This window comes from Cygnus olor, chromosome Z, assembly GCF_009769625.2.
Source record: "Cygnus olor isolate bCygOlo1 chromosome Z, bCygOlo1.pri.v2, whole genome shotgun sequence".
Classification (NCBI taxonomy): Eukaryota; Metazoa; Chordata; class Aves; order Anseriformes; family Anatidae; genus Cygnus; species Cygnus olor.
Window position 1 is genome coordinate 729,818 of NC_049198.1, and position 21,148 is coordinate 750,965.

Below are 21,148 nucleotides of genomic sequence, written 5' to 3' on the forward strand. Positions count from 1 at the left end.
CTCAGTGGGAAGCAAACATCCCCCGAGCTTACTGGAGTGCTGGGAAAACAACTGTATGCTTCTGCAAAACACTCCTCTGGATACAGAAATGCCTGCTGGAAAATGGGTATCAATTTCAAAGCAGCTCTTGAAGAGCTTTAGCCGTAACAGAAGTACATAAACGTGTGTTTGGGAGAATAAAACATTTCCGCTGAACTGCACCTTGCTGGGTTAACACAGGTCTGCGCTGGGAGCCAGGGCATGCTGCAGGGTGCAGGTTAACACGAGAGGCCAGCACAGCCCAAGCAGACTTCCCGGGAGCCCACCGAGTCTCCGTGGTTTAACGGCTTAAGATTAGGAGAAACATCGTGGCAGGGAAATTAACTCGATGATCTCTGAGACCCCTTCCGACCTAGTTTCCACAGATCTAAGAATTTTTTCAAGTTTGACAGATTTTCCTCAGAGAGGACACCGAAGGCCGACGCAGGCACACCCCACCACAAAAGCTACTCCCTTAACGGCAGATCCACGATTCAAACACAGGAGTGATCAATTTTCTATGGTGTTAAAATTGCACTTGCTTTGAAAAATAAATCTGTTCTTCATGCTAGGCTAATGACTTCATTGTTTTGCTGAAAGCTTCCAGAGACACAGCTAAACAGTGTAAAGGTATCTGCTCAAACATGGGAGGTTTTACCAACACGGCCCGACAACAAAAAACCACCTTTACAACAGATAGCGTGGCCCTGTACAATTATGGAGACGTGTATTTCTATTTCTATCCAGAATTTTCACTTGCTTCTCCCGCCTAACAGGCGGGAAGGCAGCTGCTAGGAATTGGGGAAATGATAATTAAAAAATAAAAAATGGTTTCATGAGCCTGAGTTAGGAACCTAACTGCTGGCTGGCTTCAGATTAAGTAATTTAGTGAAACTGGAGAGACTGCCGTGGAGTATAGCACAGAAACCCTAAAATTCGCTTTGGAAGGAAGGAAGCATGAACACACAGCCTGCAAAAACAATATAAATAACTCAACGCCATGAACATGCTGTCACATATGACACTGACTGAATTAAAGGGCAAAATGCTTCTCATTAATAACTATATTGACGGCAGATGCTTTGAAAAATACACTGCATTAACAACAGAATCAAGGATTTTCATATTCAGGACAGAAGAGTCATTCAGATTTATCAGCCCATTAACTTTAGAAACACAGCATTAGCTGCAGTTTAAGTGCAATGTGGTGCATCTATAATGAGAAATTCTTTGGGTGGCATTTTATAATTAAATATCTCATGAACTACTTGTAAGGTCAACAGAGATTAATGCAGGATGTCAGGCAAGGTCACTGTATGGATTTCAGAATTCCACTCTCTCAAAAAGGCATCGTCACAATTACTATTTTCTTAAATATAGTAAATCACAACGTGCGCAACTTACGCTGCAAAAAATATGCACACATTAACAGTGTAAATGAAGAAGTAATTCATTTTGGTAAGTTCTTTTGAAATAGAAAATACGGTGCTTTTAGGACACATGCAATTTCTCTCATTGCTTCGGATGGCCCGCTCAATTTCAGTAGATGATAACGAAATACACTGACTGAAAAATGACCGCATCTTAACAAAGTCAGCCTAAAGCAGAGGAGAGGAATCATCCCAACCGGTTTCTGGAGAGGCTGTCACAGGGGTGGGCAGCAGGAGGCTGCAGCAGACCCAGCCCTCCAGCACCCCTGGTTGTGAGCAGGGGAAACGAAGCTGTGCTCGTTTTGTGAGCGGTTACAGGGCAGCCGACTCCGTGTTGGAGGACGTCCATCCAGCACCAGGTGTCCGTCAGCACGTGCTGCATGGTGCTCTGCTACCGAGAATTCAAACATCTCGAAGTGGGTGAAAAGCAGTCACTTCTTTACGTAAGTGTCTGCTGCTTCATGCCATCCTACTGCCACCTTTCACAAGGTACCAGCCTTCACCTTATCAACTCTTTTTATCTGTTTCGAAGTGCCAAGGAATATTTTCTATGTCACTAGAAGACACAGAAATAACCTGTATGGTGCCTTAAAGTCAAAATAAGACAAATCGAAGAAAAACTGCAAGTCCTAGTGCATACATGCAGCTTTGTTTTCACTTGGTCCAAGAAATGTTTAATTTTTGAACAACTGCTCAGTTTTATAAGTAATTCCTTCTGCCGTTATATACATGGAGTAAGGACTAGAATGGATTTTTAAGCAGTATGCTTACAGAAAGAAAAAACATCCTGAGAACAGCATTATCCGGTAAGTGACCTCTCCTTTTCCTTAAGCCTTTGCCTACTGCGTCCCCTTGTGAGAGGCCCTCGCACAGGCGGGTTGGGAGTCAGGCCCACAGGAGACCTCATGAATTTTCCAACTGAACTTCCTCTCCTTGAGCACTATAATAGCAAGGGTTGTATGTAAAATGTGATGGAGATGATCAAGTTCACGGCTAATGCTATCATCAACCAAAAGTGTAACCCATCACGTCCTGTATTTTTTCCTCCAATTAGTCTTTACTTTGTCAGGGTTGCAACAACTCTCTTGCGTAAAGAATTCTCCTAAAAGGAAGATGTGAGTGATACCCGCAGCCTGGATTACTTGCTTTGGGTGTGAAGGGGGTCTCAGTAGCAAACAATATAGCGCTTGCCTTTCACAGTCCAAACCGTCACAGGCAAAAACGTTCTGATCTTCTTCTGGCTTTCCATCCGTTTCAGATATTACTTTATAGCCTGGATCTAAATTTACAGTATTTTAGCATGTCAAGCTTCATCTACATTAAAGACTGAATTTCAACCTGTCAGTCAGCCAGACAGTCGTGCAGGGTTTCTGAGATGATGATTAATAGGAGTTCAAAGATGGAGCTTACAGCTCTGCTAAGCCTAATGTAACAAAAATAGCAAGCAAATAGATAAACAAAAACACTGGGAGAAAGAAGTTGTGAATAGCTCTGAGCTGAGACAATATGCTCATTTTCTACTATTTATGTTTTTCACTTTTTCTCAAAGGCACTTGGGCATCAGGTGAGGCCTGAACCAGGGCAGGAGGAGAAATCCTCTGCTGTGCGATTATTTCATAACTAACCACACAGTTGACTGTTCTTCAAGCAATACTGACAATGAGTCTGTAGTGCTGCAGTGAGATCTTACAGAGATAACAGAAGGGACTTTTGTCAGACTCCACATATAACAAAAGCACACCAGCATACTCAGGAATCTCGCCAAAATAATTGCAGGAATCCAGGGCACTGAAGCTGCATCTGCTTCCATTAGATTTTGCAATGCTAACATGAAATAGGCAATACACAGATATGTAACCATCTAATAACATCAGATCATGCTTACCGTTTGTTGCAAGGATAATTACAGTAGCACTGCAGGACCACATTTCACATGGGACCAGAATGTAACATTTTATATAGCATTTTCCATTAAATTCATCTGTTTCTGACTTTTAAACCAGACATCTTGCCCTCCCCCCTCTTTTTTTTTTTTGGCATCACCAAGTATGTTTTCCTATCGATGCCTATTGATCCACTCCCCAAAAAGTACGTGCGGTGTGTGAGCTAACCGAGCCAGCGCTCAGTTACAGAAGGAACAGCTCCACTATGAGCAGGAGCTACCAAGTGCTGAACATGAAGATCAGCCAGCAGAAGAGTGAATGCAGTGACTGCAGGACTGCTCCTGCAGCACTCGGTGCCCCCTCCAGCAGCACCGCTGCAAACCCCACACCTGGGCACTCCCCACACCTCCGCTCCCTCTACCCACACTAATTTCTTAGCGACCTCTTCTTGTGACTCTGCTTATTTGTAAGTTCAAAATTTCTACTCTATTTTGTCCTCTGAAAGGAAATTTTTAATGACTTGGTTTGTACTGAAACATAAGTATATGACTGAGTTATACCATCCCACCCTCACCCCGAAACACCAGAACAAGGGAAAAGAGCACCCAGGATACTCACACGTATGCCTCGCCAGGGAATAATTTGATCCACCACTAGTTAAACCAAATCCCTCAGGAATTTGACTAGAGCTACGTGGCCGAGTCAGGAGTTTGGGAGGCTCAATTTCAGCTCCAAATTCTGCCCCGATCACCCCCAGCAAGACGATGGCAGTAGCTTGCTTCCTGCGCTCTTCGTAAGAGGTAGAGATTTTCTTCATCTGCGGGAGACCAGACAGGCAACCTAAAATGAAAACAAAGAAGCAAGAGGAAAATAAATAGCAGGGCTGTTCTTAACACTCCCAACATCGTGTTTCCCAGAGAAAATAAGAGAGGTTTCCATTTAACCTAAAACGCCTTCAGGACCGTTACTTCCCTCACCAGGATTTGCAGCCACTAGAGATGATGCCATTTTACTTCTCAAAACCTACATCGCACAGTGGAAGTCTAAATACCAGCGTTTGCAATGGCCAGCCTCAAAGCCACCTACCCTTCAAAAACTGCCAAAATCTCACTGTAAAAAGAACAACAACAAAAAACATTTCAGAGAGCTTTATTTGTTCATCTGGAGAACAAAAAACGAAACACAGGGAATTCCATGTTTACCTGCCTTTGTGAAAGGTGGTATCTGGTTTGCTTCTTGTTAACATTGAATTTCAGTGACTATCAATCTTTTGACTTATTTTATGAGATGGATTTTTAAAATATACTTCTATAATAAAAAAGCATCCTTTTGTGTTAGGGTACACCATCATATTCCAATTCTTACTACATTTTAACATACCAACATACCAGTATATGTTATTAAACTGACCTAGTATTTTTGTACACTGAATGTTGCATTTTGTATTTTAATGAACGTTCTCATAAATGGTGGAAAAACCTCATAGTATACATTTTAAATAAAACTCTAAATTCTACGTTGTTAGTGAAATTAAAAATGCCAGGGCTGTATTAGAGTAACTAGATGGTGGTGTTTTTTTTTTTTTTTTCTGAATAAAGAAATAAAATCTTGGGAGAAATTTACTGGGCTGAAGTACATTATTCCTTTCGTCTGACAAGTACAGTTCACTTTCAGCTACGTTACTAATTCACACTATCCCAGAAATGCTCCACCATATATGCTACGAAAATAACGAAGTCTTAATCCTCCTTACAGCGCTCGGCTGTTAAACCTTTGCTGAGGAGTCAGAAGGCAGCACCTGGCACTGAACGAGACCTAGCGGGCTTGTAGATTAATGAAGGGCGAATTAGCGAGTCGCGCTGCGTCTGTCTGCACTAACGACATTCACGGGGCTCGGGAGGACACGAAACACGACGTATGAGAAGAACTAACCAAATTTGAGAACCAGCATCAGAAGGCCATCCCAGTTCAGGCAACGTTGCAGCTGTGACAGCAACGTGCCAGCCAAAGGGGAGCTGAAAAACAACTAAAAGCTTAACAATGGTGTGGTGGGGAAATCAATAGTAACTGCCTTCAGAGGAAGAAGGATGAAAAGGGGCTGCAGGAGACAAAGCAAGAAGTGTAACAGTTCTAATTGTTCCGCAATCACTTATCCGACCGGCCATCTGTGGACACGGTGCCCCCCAACATCTGCACGCGGGGTGATGCGGGGCCAGCCCAGGTGCCTGCGCCGAGCCCGCCGTGACGCCTCGGATCAAGATGAATCGGTGCGAACTCCTGATCCGAGATTGTTTTATACCGTTTAATTTAGTTTCTGGCCCTGCTTGGATGAGCACAGCTCTGGTTATGGATTTCTGTGGTGACGTGCTGCGGCAGGCGCGGGGCGCAGCCAGCGGAGCAGATGCTGGAGCAGGGCCGCGGGACGCTGATCAATAGGCAAGGCACTGACCCTGGCGCTGCCGCCACGGCCACGGCTCCGAGGTGGGGAAGAAAGGAAGAGCGACCACATGTGCTGCTTCCAGGAGGAAATTAAACGGCGGGGGCACTCCCCTGCCCTTGCCTTTGGTTACAGCAGGAGGAAGTTAACCCTTTGGTACATCCCCGCGGCAGGCGTGCAGCATCCTTTACATCCTAGGCCTGCTTCGACACAACCTCCCTGTGTCTTCTTCAAAGGGCAAATCACAAACTTGGGGGCATCTGCTGTGAGATACTCTTTGCTAACCCAACAATAAATCTGAGCCGGGACGGGCTATGAAATATTCCTCGAGTGTTTCATTGGCATAGGATGCTCTTCATCCTGCTCACTGCTGCAGTACGGTGTTTTCTACCTCAAAACAACAACAAAAAACAACAGAAAAGAAACTAAAACCAAACCCAAGCCAACAAACCAAAAACCAATGCAGCCAGTCCCCTCCCAACAACATTCCTCCCCAAAACCTCCAAATGAAATTTTAAAAAAAAAGGAAAAACCCACAAACATTTTTTACTTTTTTCTGAATTACTAGCGGAAACGTACAATTAATTGCAATGATTTCCTACAAATAAACTGACGGCCATTTGGGAGATTTTCAAATGAAATAACGTCTATAAAAGTAGTCCTTTCTACACTTTCATTTGTCTCATGAAAATTTGGTATTTTCTCCCCGCGACGTGCCTCCATTTAATCATGCTAAAGGGTGACACGGAGATCCATTTTCTTGACAGGACGGTTGATCACCCTATCACCGGGAGAAAATTAATAACCTCAAATAGCTCTATGTGGAAAACAGAGGCTACGCTGGTGAGAGGACAAAAACGCTCTACATTTGAGTTGTAAAAATAGCAGGCTCCCAGTACCACAGAGCAGAGAAACCTATCGTGTCCGTGGGTTTGCTTATCCGGGTTTCCTTCAGACGAAATGACCACGTTAAATATTTCAAAACGCGTCGGCTTTTGGGACTTAAACCTACCCACCTGCTTAGAGGAAGGTAACACAAAGCAACAAAGCATCTTTATAAAGGGTTTAAAATACAGGTAAAGCGTTTCCGAAGTTTAAATTGTTTAAAAGGCTGTGAGCTATTGATTGCTTCATTTAAAAAGCAGTCAGAGAGTGCAGCCATGAGGTCAGGGTAAATTTAACAGTTTGGAGCACTTTACTAAATAACTCTAAGGATCACGTTAATTGGCTTTGCATAGTTCTTGGGTAAAATTAATTTTATCCTGGCTTACAATAAAAGGCTTAAAAGACGACTTAAGTTCCTCAGGTTTAACTGGAATAGGGATCAATGGATTTGAATGAAGGCCGAGGGCGGATTTACGAGAGGTGGATGCCACCAGGTGCTGTGTGTCTGACGGCCCGGTTCTGTGCAGGTACCACAGCCCGGGGAGCTGTGATAACCCGCACACACCCCACGGACGTGTGATGCCTCCGTGGTGGCCCTCAGCACAGCGGGGTGGCCTCGGGCAGCGTGACCCCACCAGCATCGTGCCCCCGGCCCGCTCCCTCACACCGCTACGGGCACCACAAATGGGAACGCAAATACAGCAGAGGTGTGCCGCAGCCACGGCCTGCCCAGCTTCGGCAGCAGTAAGCCCCTTAAAGGGCACGTATATATGTATATATACGTACACACGTCTGTATGTGTGTATATATATGAGATATGTATTGTATGGTGTGTGTATATGGTATACACACGCATACGTATACACACACAAGAGGTGGAGTGAAAAAAACACAGATGACTTTAACCTTAGAGGACAGAAATACAAGGACCTAAGTGAATAAAATAATTTGCCTAAGACCGTAAATGTACCAAATGAGGTAGGGAGCTCGGATCCTGCACGCTAGTGAGAGCTGCTCCGCACTATACCAGTATTATAAAGGAACCTTCAAGAGCTACAATAATCCGTGCAACTGCATGGTATTTTCTTACCAGTAATTTTACATGTTTTTTCACACCAGCTGCGCTGTTTTCTTACAGTAATACATTTACGTAGGTCTCTGCTCACGATCTGAAACGGAAATTGCAACCAAACCAAACCAAGCCAACCCCCCCGAACCACAAACTAACGGCAACAAAGACAACCACCAACCAACCCCGCTACTAAACGTGCCTCAGTGCCCACTGCTACTTTACGGGCAGGTGGCCTTTGCTAAACACGCTGCTGGAAATTCAGGATACTGGGTGCGAATAGGAAAAGGTATCGGGGTGTAAATGCAACGTGCAAGAGAAACTTCTTGGACCCCATAGGCTGCCAAGGCCACCTGGGTGAGAGCACCTCGAGTCTTCCCATGGCCCAGCCCTGCTGCTTCTCTCCACACTCCCAGCTGCAAGCAGTGGGCCAGGGCCAGGGCCAGCCACATACACAAAAGAGGCAAAAGTACAATTTCTTTTTTTTCCTCCCCCCTTCTGGAGCAATTTATTTCTACATCTGGACATATGGAAAATTCACACCTTCCTAATGCTGTGCCCCTTACCTCTTTTTACCTGAAGCAATTCCGTATCTTCAAAGCATTTATGAAATGTACATGAGTGCAGACAAAAACCTCACCCTGCGAAACTCACTTCTGTTCTCCTCCATTACAATTATATATATGTTTAACTTGACTGCCACTGTGACAGTCGATCCGTGCCAGTCCAGCACAACGCAGGACCCTGGCAGCGCAAGGGCAAGGTAACGAGACTGTCAGTGATTGCTGCCTCCAAGTGTTTGTCTCCTATGGTTATTGAGCATTTTTATAATCGTCATTGTGCTGGCTTCCCAATACTTCAGTTGGGCTATTCCAGGAAGTACAGATGAGATGGGGAATCAAACATGGATTCCCACAGTAGCTTGCTCAGACAAACATAACGCATTTTGTAATCACTTTTTAACTATTCCTATAATTGAGACCAGAATTATAAAAGATTAAAAGCAGAAGAATACACTGCAGCATTACCTTTATGCAGTTGAAATGAAGAGTTTCAATAAAATTTGCTCAAGAACAGAAATACAGGCGTTTTGGTTCCATAACAATTAGTATTTTTAAATCAGTCTTTTCCTGTGTTTTATATCTGCTACCAAACTATTAGACAAGGAAGGGAGCCACAGAAGAAGAAACTAATGTATCTTGTGAAAATTTCTGCTCATTTTCTATTGTTCTCACTGATAAGGTACATGCATTTTAGAAAGAGATATGTATGTTTAGATAATGAAAGAAGACTTGATACCATCACTTGAAAATAAATTTAGATAAGGATGCGCAAACGAATTGCTCTTGAATCACTTTTTTTTCCTTTTTCTTTTTTAAGATTCCCCTCCCCAAAAGGTCTCCTCCCTACTCGCAGGCTGTGCTGATTTATTTGATAACGCCTGTCTTGTTATTTTCTTCTCACGTCTGCAGGAAAGTATTTGAAATAATGGGGCATTGTCACTACTGTAAAAACTGGAAGTGTTTAAACTTTATTTTTCTAATATTTCAGAGGGCATCTTACAACAGACAAGTTTAATAATTAAACATCAGTAAGTCACATAGCTTTGTATTATTAAAGCCAGGACATTTTTCTGGTTTGCTTTTTGACAACATATTCCCTTTGTGGTGCCAGTAACATGGTTTTACGCAGCTAGCCAGCTGCAGCACCCTCGAAAGAAGGAGAACAGAATCATAAAACCTCCCATGGTAAATAATAACATTGATCAGATAAGTATAGAACTTTTATTTTAAATTTTTATTTATTTTTAAGAAAAGACTTGCAGCCACCCCCCCCCACCCCAAAAAAAAAGGTTTACAAAATTTGAATTAAAAATGACTTTTTGTTCAGTCATTTACGAGCCGATGTGAAATCCCATGGCTCTGACTCCGCTGCCCACCTCTGGACAGGTACCCGGAGGTCAGAACCCACGTGTAAATCCCTGCGCTGTATCCACATGGCATATGAGGATAACAAATGTTGAAAAATTGCAATGTATATGTTAATTAAAAATGATAGTATTTAGGATAAGCAAACCTGCCAGGAATCTGTTACCCTATAACCAAAACGCTACCTAGCCGCTACTGGCAACCATAAGGTTAAGGTGCTGATTTTCTTCTGCATAGGTGGTGCTATTTTAAGCCAATAGTGTGTTTAAATCCACCCCAATGAAATCAATACAGCACTGCTCTACTCAAGGTGAGACCAAATAAACCTGTCGGAAGCTTTGAGAAATAGGCTTTGCAGTACACTTTGAGTGCTAAGTGCCTTTCAGTCCAGAGATCTGTCATTAAATAATCATTAGCCATCATTCATTCTTCCTAAAAAGCTCAACGCCTCAATCTGTTCGGTATCCGCTAAGCATTAGTACAGACTGCCGTGTGCTCATTAGCACTTAGGGATGTTTACACCGCACCTTAACAATGCAATTCCTTGTCCCAGCACACCTGCAAACAACGGCTTCGCCGAAAACCCAACTCTTACACCACTGCCCACGGCGGGTAAGCCTATTCCACGTGCAAAGCCTGTCCTACAACTTGCACAAACGAGCGTTTGATTTACTCGACCTTATCTTGCAAGAAACCAAAAGGAAAATGCGTGAGATGGTTATTTTCCTATTCACTCATACCCTTTGAATTTACCAAAAATGTTTCGTACCTTGGAAAAGCTGAACAGCATTGCCCAAGTGCCAGCGTGCTTCACGTGTTCAGACAGGCTAGTGATAGATGATCTTTATTAATTACTTTCATACGGCTATAGAGTCTTATTTGTTCTCTCTGCAACTTTCTGTTTCTTTTTTTTTTTTTTTGGAAACATTGACTCGAGTGCCGATTATTACTCTAAAACGAGGCTATAGGAAACTGGTAACAAACTGATTTCATCTAACTGCAACTACTGGAGTTGCTGTAGTCAGTCCCTTTCTGCCTGTAACACGCTGTGAAGTCAGTCCCTTTCCGTCTGTAATCACAAAAACAAAAAACATTTAATAAACTTACTATCTGACAGCAAGTAAAGCAATAACAAATTTCATTTTTTGAATACATAGGCATAGAGTTGAGCCATTATCTCTTAGCATTTACCTTTCATTTTGTCATCAATGCTTTGTGAGCCGTGTGCTGAAAATGTTTTTATTTCCTTTCAAAAAGCAAGGAAACCAAGTAGCTGAACTCCTCAGCATGCGTTTTCAGCAACAAGCTCAACCAAGCAATCATCATCGTCAACTAATTTAATTCCACTGAATGCCATATAGCCTGAAGTATTTAATAACTGGGGAATAAATTTACCAGAGCAACACTGGATTGTTTCATATCACAGCCGAAAACCACAAATATAAGTTATGAAGTATTAATTGGACCCTGACCTCATTACTTCCATTTTTAAATGCAGATTTGTGCTGCAGTTTCCAGAAATCCGTATCCCGCTGCGCTGCTATCTAAATAAATGAGTCATAAATAAAAGCACTTAAATGTTTGTGATACCTGTTCAAAATTTTGATCACGATCATTTTAACGTCACTAGTAAGAAGGGAAGTTTTGATGCATTACCTGTGCTTTAAATAAAAGCTAATGACACTGAACGAGAAGTGTCCTATACTCCCCCCTCTGAACAGCAGAGAATCCATTTTGTCTTTGACTCTTTTCCTCTGCTCTTAGCAGTGTGAGGAGAGGCATCCTCACCCATTTTGTGTTCCTACAGCTGCAGTACACTGAAATATTCAGCGATAAAAGGAATGGCACGGCACAGAAGAAAATGCTGCTAAACTGCAATAGACTGGAGTGGCGGCTGCACAAAGTACTTACCACATGTAGAAAAGCACATTTTGTACACGAGCCCATCAGTCTTGAAATGAATGAAAATTACACACTAATGTTTACCTTCTGTCTTTATAAATGTATGACAACTCCAACTATTTACATAACTCTACCATTAAATTATACAGAATTCCCAATTCCATCAGGCAACCCAAATATCACAAAATAGAGCAAGATTGTATTATTAATGTTTGCATTAGGAGTAACTAGCTTGCACATAACTAAAGCCAGATAAATCTAAACATAAGGTGGGCTTTTTTTTCCCCAAAAAAAGATTTCGATAAGCTGTTAATGAGAATCAGTTAAGGAAATCCATTCCTGAGTTTCATATCAGCGTGGACATAGGTAAAACTTCAATAAAGCCAATAAAAATCTGGGCTTCACATTCTGAAGCATGATTATGATTTTATTGAAAGGAACATAAAACTATTTTACATTATAGTCATTTTGAAACTGAATGGCAAGTTTTCCTGATGCTTTATGAAAAAGACTTTGTTCCTATTGGAAATCAATAGGAAGGCAGAAAAAATTAGATAGCTATGATTTGCCAAGAAATCAATAAGAAATAGAGCAATATCAGAATCCATGTTCTTTATCTTTCATACACTAAAATTTGACTTTCATGTGAGCGGACCTTTAAGAATTTACAGGAGAAAGCATGTAAGGTGCGATTATGTTTTTCTGATGCGCTTATATCACCTCTGGCAATTTCAGGTACTTTGCTTTTAAGATCTTTCTGATTTTGACAGATCAAAATACATTCCCAGTGCTTAAAGACATTATTTAATTTGAAATGATTTAATACATCCTGAAGATGTATCGAATACATACTTACTGATCACTCCGAACTACAGAAAACCACTCTTGTGTTTATTTTGGGAGGCACCTCCTGTGATGCTTGGCATCTGTCCCCACGGGGGGGACAACGTTCAGCTGCGAGGGCAGCAAACCTGCCCCCAGTAAGCACGGCAGAGGAACAACGTGTCGTGATGGGCATCACCACTCCCAAACAAAACGAGCTTTTTCTCTACAGAAAATATTATATATACAGAAATATTCAGGGAAATGGAAGGCTTTTAGAAGCATAAGAAAGAAAGGGTGTTGAGGCTGAGATAGCGGTTGCAATTCACTGTGCATTCTGCCCCCAACACGACACGGACGCGCTGGTGATGCACTGTATGGGGCTGTATCGGGACCATACACCCCTTGCCCACCAGGTGGTTCCTGCTACGATGCTGAAGGCACCCAGCCACCTTTCAGATCTGCCTCTGCACCTACGGGTGACGCACGTTTTAATACTTATTTGTTGTGTTTGTCAGCAGAGTCGTTAGAGCAATATTCCGTCACACTGGTGCGGATCCCACTGGAACCACAGAATTTACCTCTGGATCCGTTGCAATCAGCGCGAGCAGGGAGGCGTCGCTCTCCTTTTCCCATTCCTGCCCACTTCGGAAGGGGGAAGCCCCAGCACCCACAGCGGGAGGCACGGCACGGCAGGACGGCTGGCAGCCCCCTGCAGCCCCCCTAGCAGCTCCGTGCCCCCCGCTGTGGTGGGCAAGAGCCCGCGTGCACAGCACCGGCGGTGCGGAGCCGGGCGCAGGGCCCCCGCTGCTGCCTTGCGGCACACACGGCTTCGCCGAGGGCTGAGCGCGGAACGCGCTCTATTTGGCTTTCAGTCAATTAAGCTTTAAGCTGTCAGCAAACAAGACTTTTAAGTTAATTTTGAATCACCACAAATCAAGTTGAAGGTTGGGAAAGGGCACGCTCACATGCCGGCATGAAAAAAAGGCAGTTTAATTGCCTCTGAATAGCTATTATATGCTGCTATTGGCCTATTGAATCTTAGATCATCTATTTATTTATCCAAGTGCACAGACCGGTAAAAGAACGAAAAGGACCAACTCCACTCTTTTTCTCTCTTGCTTAAGTAGGTAAAATTAAAGCTTTCGCATATACAAAGTACTACTGAAACGGTGATCTCGTAGCAAAGTTCCGTATGGCTTACATTACGCTTTAGTTTTGAACCATTTCAGATAGCTCTAGTTTGGGGAGCTGTAATGTGAAAACAAGCCATTTCCAATACAAGTTATTGTTAGGGTGTTTGGGCTTTGTTCCTTTGTTTGTTTAAAACTTCTGTCGGGTTTTCCGTATGCTACTTAGATAAGTGCTGTTCTGAATTACTAGCTTGAAAAATTATCTGTCCAGAAGAAGCGTATAAAAATGCTTTAAGAACAGCAACTATAAAAATGTTCCAAAAAACCTGCTATACATTTCAGATCTCCATCTTCGTGAAAAATCGTTTTGTTTAGAATAAAAAGAGATCAGACAGCACCAACAGGAATGGGTCTTCTGAACTTAAAAGCTCTTAAAAGCACTGCCACTCGTACACGGCTGGTGGAGAGGAGCGAGCACGAAGAAATGAGAGGGGCCAGAAGGGTTTTCTGGGGAGAGAGCCAGAGCATCCACGTGCAAGAAAGATGGGCAAAAGGAATTCAGGACAAAGCTGTCCTGGGGCAGGAAGGTGAAGGAGAGGGGCTTTTGTGGGGACGTGTGGGATCCCACCCTGGCACACCATGCAGACTTACAGATGATGTTTGCTGGCCAGCACTCTCTGCCCAGCAGGTAGGTTATTGTGCTACTGGATGCCTGTAGCTATCTCTGTGATATCAGAGAGAATTTTTTTTTTTTTCATTGCTTTGTTTTAAACTCCAACACTGAATTACTTAGAGCTGAGACAAAACCTGTTATTTTTGAGGAGGAAAATAGGTCAGAGGAAGTGATAGAGCATTAAAATCACAACAGCAGTACACAGCAGGTGCATTTTAAAGTGATGACGTGGGGGCCTCTGGAAGGGCAGCGAAGCTGGTGAAGGGTCTGGAGAACAAGTCTTAGGGGGAGCGGCCGAGGGAGCTGGGGTTGTTCAGCTTGGAGAAAAGAAGGCTCAGGGGAGACCTTACTGTACTGTACCATCGCCTTAAAGGAGGCTGTAGCAAGGTGGGGATTGGGCTCTTCTCCCAAGCACCCAGCGATAAGACAACGGGAAATGGCCTCAAGTTGTGGTAGGGGAGGTTTAGGTTGGATACCAGGAGAAATTTCTTTACTGGAAGGGTTGTGCTGCATTGGAACAGGCTGCCCAGTGAAATGGCTGAGTCCCCATCCCTGGAGGTCTTCATGACCTCTCTCTCACACATGACCTCTCATACACAAATTCTGCAGTTAACTTACACGATTACAGACGAAAAACGACGTACTCGTTGCATAAAACTGTAGGCAGCGACAGCAGGATACACAGCCCAGTGAACTTAAAATAAAACAACACCAAGCTTTCCAAATCCCAGCCAGAATTGGCTTCCAAAACTAAAGGACACATTAAAGAAGTAGTATACTCTATTTAATGTTATCTTGGTCATTGAATAAATTATTCATATACTAACCAGCACAAGCTTCTTGGAAAGCAATACCCATGTGGAAATTCCTGACTCCTAGGGTCCTTAAGGCTACACTCACAGGAGCCGTCTTCCACAGACACATGGTTAACTTACACGGGTAAATGCTGCTAGAAGCAATGGACACTACACACGTTAACAGCAAAACAGCTTCTTAAAGTATTTGGTCCGCGATTATACCTAATTTGTCCCAAGACACTTAAACCTTGCCAGCACCGTAGGTGCTTAAACTTCCTGAGGTGGATCAAGGGAAGCCTGAGACTGAACTGCTCATCGCTACGCGCGTCTCTGGAAATGCTGGGTGTCGGCACCAATGCTTGCTTTTACGACCTCTGCCTCCTTAAAACCCCAGTTCTACAACTGAACAGATTATTCTAAATATTTTTCTTTTGACTGTAATAGTATCTCATAAGTCTTCAATTAAATTAACGAAAACATCGAGTTGAAGCATTTCTGGCTAATACCACTGAGAAAAGATGAGCAGTCAGAAGAACACAATTAAGGTACAAACGTTTGACTAAGACACTGAGACCTAACTTTTCCCAAGTTAATGAAATTTTCTGAAGTAACTACAGCACAAAGGGAGACTGCGCAGAGCTGGAAGAAGACATCTGCCACCGGAACAGACAAAAGAGTTTCAGACGAGTCCCAGATTGATTTTTACGAAGGACTGATGTATAATGCACACGGTGATGCTGAATGCTTCCCGATTTCACATAAGAAATACGACTGTGCAAGGACTGATGCTAGTTAGTTACACTGTGTGGTGCTTAGTATAAAGTTGTGTATCAGATACGGATACCAAGAAGTATTCCCAATTAAATGAAAAGTTACCTTTTTAAATACCCTGCTGTACGCTTCTTCCAGCAATGAGAAACCACCCCGAAAGCCCAAACAGAGCAGTTCTCCTGAGTTAGCACTTAAGGAACACACGCAGCACTGTCCCAGCACTGACATATGCCATTCCGACAGATGTCCAGCCCATAACCCCCTTACAGGGAACAGATTTCTCAATGGCGTTTACTGGTGACATCTGCTTCAATGGCAGATGCCCACGTCTTTTCAAAGACGTGCAGCTCTGCTGAAAAAGCCTGTCTTTCTACACGAGTTACATTCCCTACAATTAAATAAAGTGTTGGTTTTTAAAAAATATTTTAACTACAATTTCATGCTTTCCTGTAGACAGCTAACGACAAATGGTAGGAAACTAGATTCTTGATTAATTTTCTTTACAATTACCCATCAATTAAATACATTTCTCAAGGTGCTTCAAAATTCCTGTTGCTACACACACAAACTCCATTAAAAATTAGCACTCACATGTTAAATAACTCCTATCTGTGCATCCACGTTCCATTTTTAGTTGTAACAGAAAAGACCAAATGAGAGAGATGAGTGTGTGTTTTCTCTGTTTTCTTAATTAGCATCTGAAAGGAACAAAGTTTGTTTTAGCTGATAAAATCTAATTTTTCTGGTGTTTTACACAATAGTCGGCGTGCGATATGGTAGATGGTTTTCCAGCGAGTTATTAAGCACAAATTAAAAGCTTCTTTGATCTCTCTATGGTGGGCTTTGGAGATGCAAAAACGTATGTGACAGGGTTTGTAGAAGGTGCTCAGGTTTGGTGTAACCTACTTAAAAGCAACCCAGCAGGAACTTTATCCAGAGACTGACTCTTTTGGCACCCTTATTGTGCTGAACAGTGGGCCACTGGCTTGTTTGTTGGGGACGGCAGATGGTTTCATTTGTTGTGCACCTCCACTTCACACCAAATTTTCAGTGGAGGTCTGGCTGCTGAGGGGAGGGAAGCAATGGGCAGTGGCACCTGTCGCTGCTGCTTCCACGTCCAGCTCCAACAGGAGGGGAGAGAATGAAGAGAAACCACCAGAGTAGTCCAGAAACTCAATATATCAAAAATAAGAAAAAAAATAACAACAACGGCAACAAAAAGCACAGTATATAACTTAGCAGTACACAACTTCTAGTACACAGTTGAAATATTTTTCTTTCATTACAGTGGACACCTTTGAGTTAAAAATTGTAATGCTCTATAGCAAAAAATAATGCTTCGCCTAGGAATTAAAACTATCTAAAGGAGTTAGATGCTACCAACATCTGAATATCTAGATGCTGGGAGTAAAGTAAGTGTTACTCAAAGTATGGGAAAATGCTGGAAATTAAACATTTCTGCAAATACGCTGCATGTCCTGCTGCATTTCAACAGCAGTGATGGTGTGTTCAGATAAAAGATAAATCAAAAAATCATAGTCATACATTGCTGAATCATTAAGACAATACAGACAAATATTGTTACTGATTCAAGAGCCATTTTAACTTTAGAATATGGCTTAACCTAGCAATATTTCTCGTTTCTGATTTCACTAGTTAGCGGATAATTATTGCTTAAAAATACCAATCATTACGCAAGAAAATAGATTTAGAAATACTGAAGGGAAAGATTTGAAAGATTAAACTTTCAAGCTGACAGACATTATCAGTATAAAACCGAGCTTTTATTTTCTATATAACGTTCTGCACGTACACCACCGCAGCTGCTAGAATTATCAGAATATATCAGAACAGCCTCTGCAAAATGCACAGGTCATATGTAAGAGCTCGTTTTGGTTTCATGACGGAAGGGAGTATTTTCAAAGCAGCCCCCCCAGTGTGAGGAGCAGCACTGCTCCCCGGGGCGCCTCTGCTGCTGGAGACGCGCGTTGCCGCTCGGGCAGCGCGTGTGTGCGCAGCTGTGAACGTAAGTGGGCGTATAAATAAATTATATTTAGGTTACAAAATAGATTAAAAATTACAAAATTACAAAATATTTAATATAAAATAAATTTTTTAAAAAGCCTACTTGCCATCATGATGAATTGCCCAATTCTGATCACCGAAGTCAGTGGATTTTATGCCCAATTATCAAAAAATATTTTTGTCCACATGCGAATTGTTTAAGCAAAATATTCGCCCTAGTTTTACTTACCCAGACAAGCCTGTTAGGTACTGAAGATAACAGTACGTGCTATTGCTACTTTGGAAGCCGATTCTTGCATGACTTTTCAATCCATTTGAAGATAGACCCTATTTTCTAAACACCTCCTGCTTGTAGGTTTTTAAGTGCTTAATAGGCACTGCGGTGTGTTACTGAAATATTTTCAGCCAGCTAAATTAAAATGCTTTAATCTCTAAAAGTACTGATGTGAAAGTGAGCCTTTTAAAAAATTATTTTGGATAAATGAAAGCATTTGGTGAATCCCCATTTGAATTGAAAAAAAACCTGTTGACCATTGCACACTAGTATTACTTTGTGCAGTCAAATCAATAAATATTAGCCTTAAGAGGACCACTATAGAAAGAAACTGCATCATATTTTAAGATGACAAGGTGAAGCTTAAATTATCTGAATTAAACCTTTTTTTTTTTTTTAATATTCTACAAACACTAATGTAGTTGTATTCAATTGTTGACTGAAATTCCATCTTGGGATATAGTTTTTAAAGCTCAATTCCTTTTAATAATAGTATTTTCTCTGTAAAGAAAACGGTTACTAGCTTCAGATTCAAGCAACATCATGGAGAGCTTTCTGAAAACCTCAGAACTTAAGAGTCTAGAACGTAGCAAGAAAATGCACATCACTTGGAACTTACTCCATTAAAGCACCCTACTTCCATTCCCTTTCCTCTGGAAAGAACATCAGACATCAAAGAGGGAGACTGCTGCCCCAGATACAACACCCACTTGTTCATAATACCGCTGTCGCTAAAGCCTCCAGAAAAGGAACCAGAAGGTCTCCCATAGATGTAGAATCAGGTAGATGCTACGTTTCTGAAAGAAGACTGATGTAATGGACATCCTGGGAAGATCTGTGTTCCAGGGTACCTGGAGCCTATTTGTTAATTTATTTCTATTTTTTCTTTCCTTTTTTTCCTCATTCTTTTATTTCCATTTTTTTCAGCCTCTATTCACCGCTGTTTCTTGATGAATCCTGCATCTTCCCCCAGCCACTTAAGGCACCCCCAGCATTCTCCCTCCCCTTTGACTATTGCCTGTTAGCTTTTTACAAATAGCTCGTGTTAATACTCTCTGTTCCAAGCAGTTTGTTCTTCCACCAGCAGAAATCTTGTCTCAGTCACCTTCAACCAGAGACTTGACCCAAAACTCGATCTGTCATACTAACTGTCTTCTGGTCAATAGAAATAAATAGTTCTCTTTCAGACTTTCACAAAAATCTATAAAAAGCTCAGTCAAAAAAGATAGCTTTTGTGCTCTATAATCTGCAGTATGCTATGCTAAAATACATACTGGAGTCATTCAGATTCTGAGGATATTGATATTGAGCACACAGATATTCTCCTTATGGCACTGCATAAATAAGCATGAAAAAACAAATCAAAAGATAAACTGCTTATAATTAAATGCATATTTTTGTATGGTCTGTCATTTCAGAATATGCCTTGAGGGATCTCAACTCTCAACTTTATCTACCAGTTTACAATGAACTACAACAATGGCAAAAGCTGTATTGGTATTTTTAGAACTGAACCACACTTGAATTCTGCACGTGACTAACAACTCTTTCGTGTTGAGAACCTCAGTTCCATGAAGCAGACTATGACGGTAGCACCCTTGCATCAGATTTTTCACCAAGGTAAATTGTTTAAGGTAAATTGTTTAAGGGATAACTGTAAAGAACCAACCTTTATTCTTCAAGAACTACATGCTAAGCATGTCAGTCGCAAGCAGACTAAAAAGCCCCAGACACACTGGAATATAGAAAACATTTTGCAGTAGCAACATGTTAATAGTACAGTAGCTGCAGTTAAGCAGGTATTTAGTTTTTGCCTAGAGCTCTGCATTTTCTACTATTGAATAACTTCAGTGTATTTCTAATAGCACGTACTCCGTAAACAGCCACAGTATTTCATTTTCTCATGAAGAGTACGGAAAAATTGGCAGAAAGTGTTGCATCCCTTCTGCATGGTATCTAGTATGTCAAAAACCAGCGTATTCATTGGGGTAGTGCTCACCTGCCGTGATGTCATCATCAACCAGATCGTGCTCTTCCTCTTGAACTTTTGCCTCTGTTCCCAACGCATCTGGGCTTGCCGTAGCAGTTTGAATGGCTTCCGTGGTTACCCCAGCTGAAAAAATAACAGCCAAACACCCACAAAAGTCAGTGATTGGGGTAGATAACATCCTTCCATTAGGAAAAAACACACATTACCTTCTGACTCAAGGTAATGCTACGAAACACAGATAAAGCAAAGGGCAACTATGTTCTGACTTCCCTTAGCGCTCTGTGCAGTTTTCAGAAACCTACCTCTTAAAAACCTTTTCCACAAAGTAAATATCTCCTATTTTCTTCTTTTTACATCATCTTCTAGCACAATTAAAAATATCAGACACACAGATACACTAAAATCTTTAGCCAAAAACCTAACATACTTGGCCAAATAACGGAGGAGTTCCAGCAGGACTCCTCTTACCTCTCCCCTTAATGCTCATCTCTCGCCGAAGAAGGGCTGTTTCCACACCACCTGCAGAGTACGTTCATTCATCTGAGTCCTTCCACATCATTTTGGCTGTGATGCATCAGTTAATTGCTGTTGGACATACATTATGGACGCCAAATCGTGCCACGTGCCAGCAGCACGTGATTCAAGTTATAATTCACTGGTTTATACGCTGCCTGGCTATAATCTTTAATTAGTCCCTATACAGCCCTTACCACAATTTAATCAAGGCATTATCAAAAGAAGTGTTTTGCTAAGGGTGAAAAAGTACAGCCTCACAAATAGTCTTCCCAAAGAGCTTTAGGAAAGCTAAAAGAGCAGACTGACAAGAAGCCCTGATAAGATTTCTTTCCTCCCGATACACCCTTTATGTCAGCCTATACTATCAAAAATCTTATTATATGAAGAGATTGCCGCTTTCCTGACTGTGGCGTTAGGTTTGCCAGCTATAGAGGCATTAAGTCCCCATTAAAAAAAGGACCACAGCCCTTTGTCAGCACCAACCAGATTTCAACAAGAAATGAAGTCTCTGGAAATGACTTTGCCTTTGGGAAGGTGAACAGCTCTGCACTGCCCCGAGCTGGCACTTGGCACTGGGTGAAGGAGAACCGCCTGC

The 21,148-nt window shown here is 42.0% G+C and overlaps 1 protein-coding gene across 8 annotated transcripts in view; it reads right to left on the minus strand.

Annotated features, from left to right (window-relative positions):
- Positions 1 to 21,148, minus strand: part of WDR7 (WD repeat domain 7) — a 115,169-nt gene that overhangs the window by 53,736 nt on the left and 40,285 nt on the right. For all 8 annotated transcript variants that reach the window (XM_040540757.1, XM_040540754.1, XM_040540751.1 and 5 more), the window contains 2 exons: positions 20,047 to 20,160; positions 3,950 to 4,171 (listed from right to left, as the gene is read on the minus strand). In XM_040540757.1, coding sequence (XP_040396691.1) covers positions 3,950 to 4,171; positions 20,047 to 20,160 — 336 coding nt within the window. The remainder of the gene's footprint in view (positions 1 to 3,949; positions 4,172 to 20,046; positions 20,161 to 21,148) is intronic.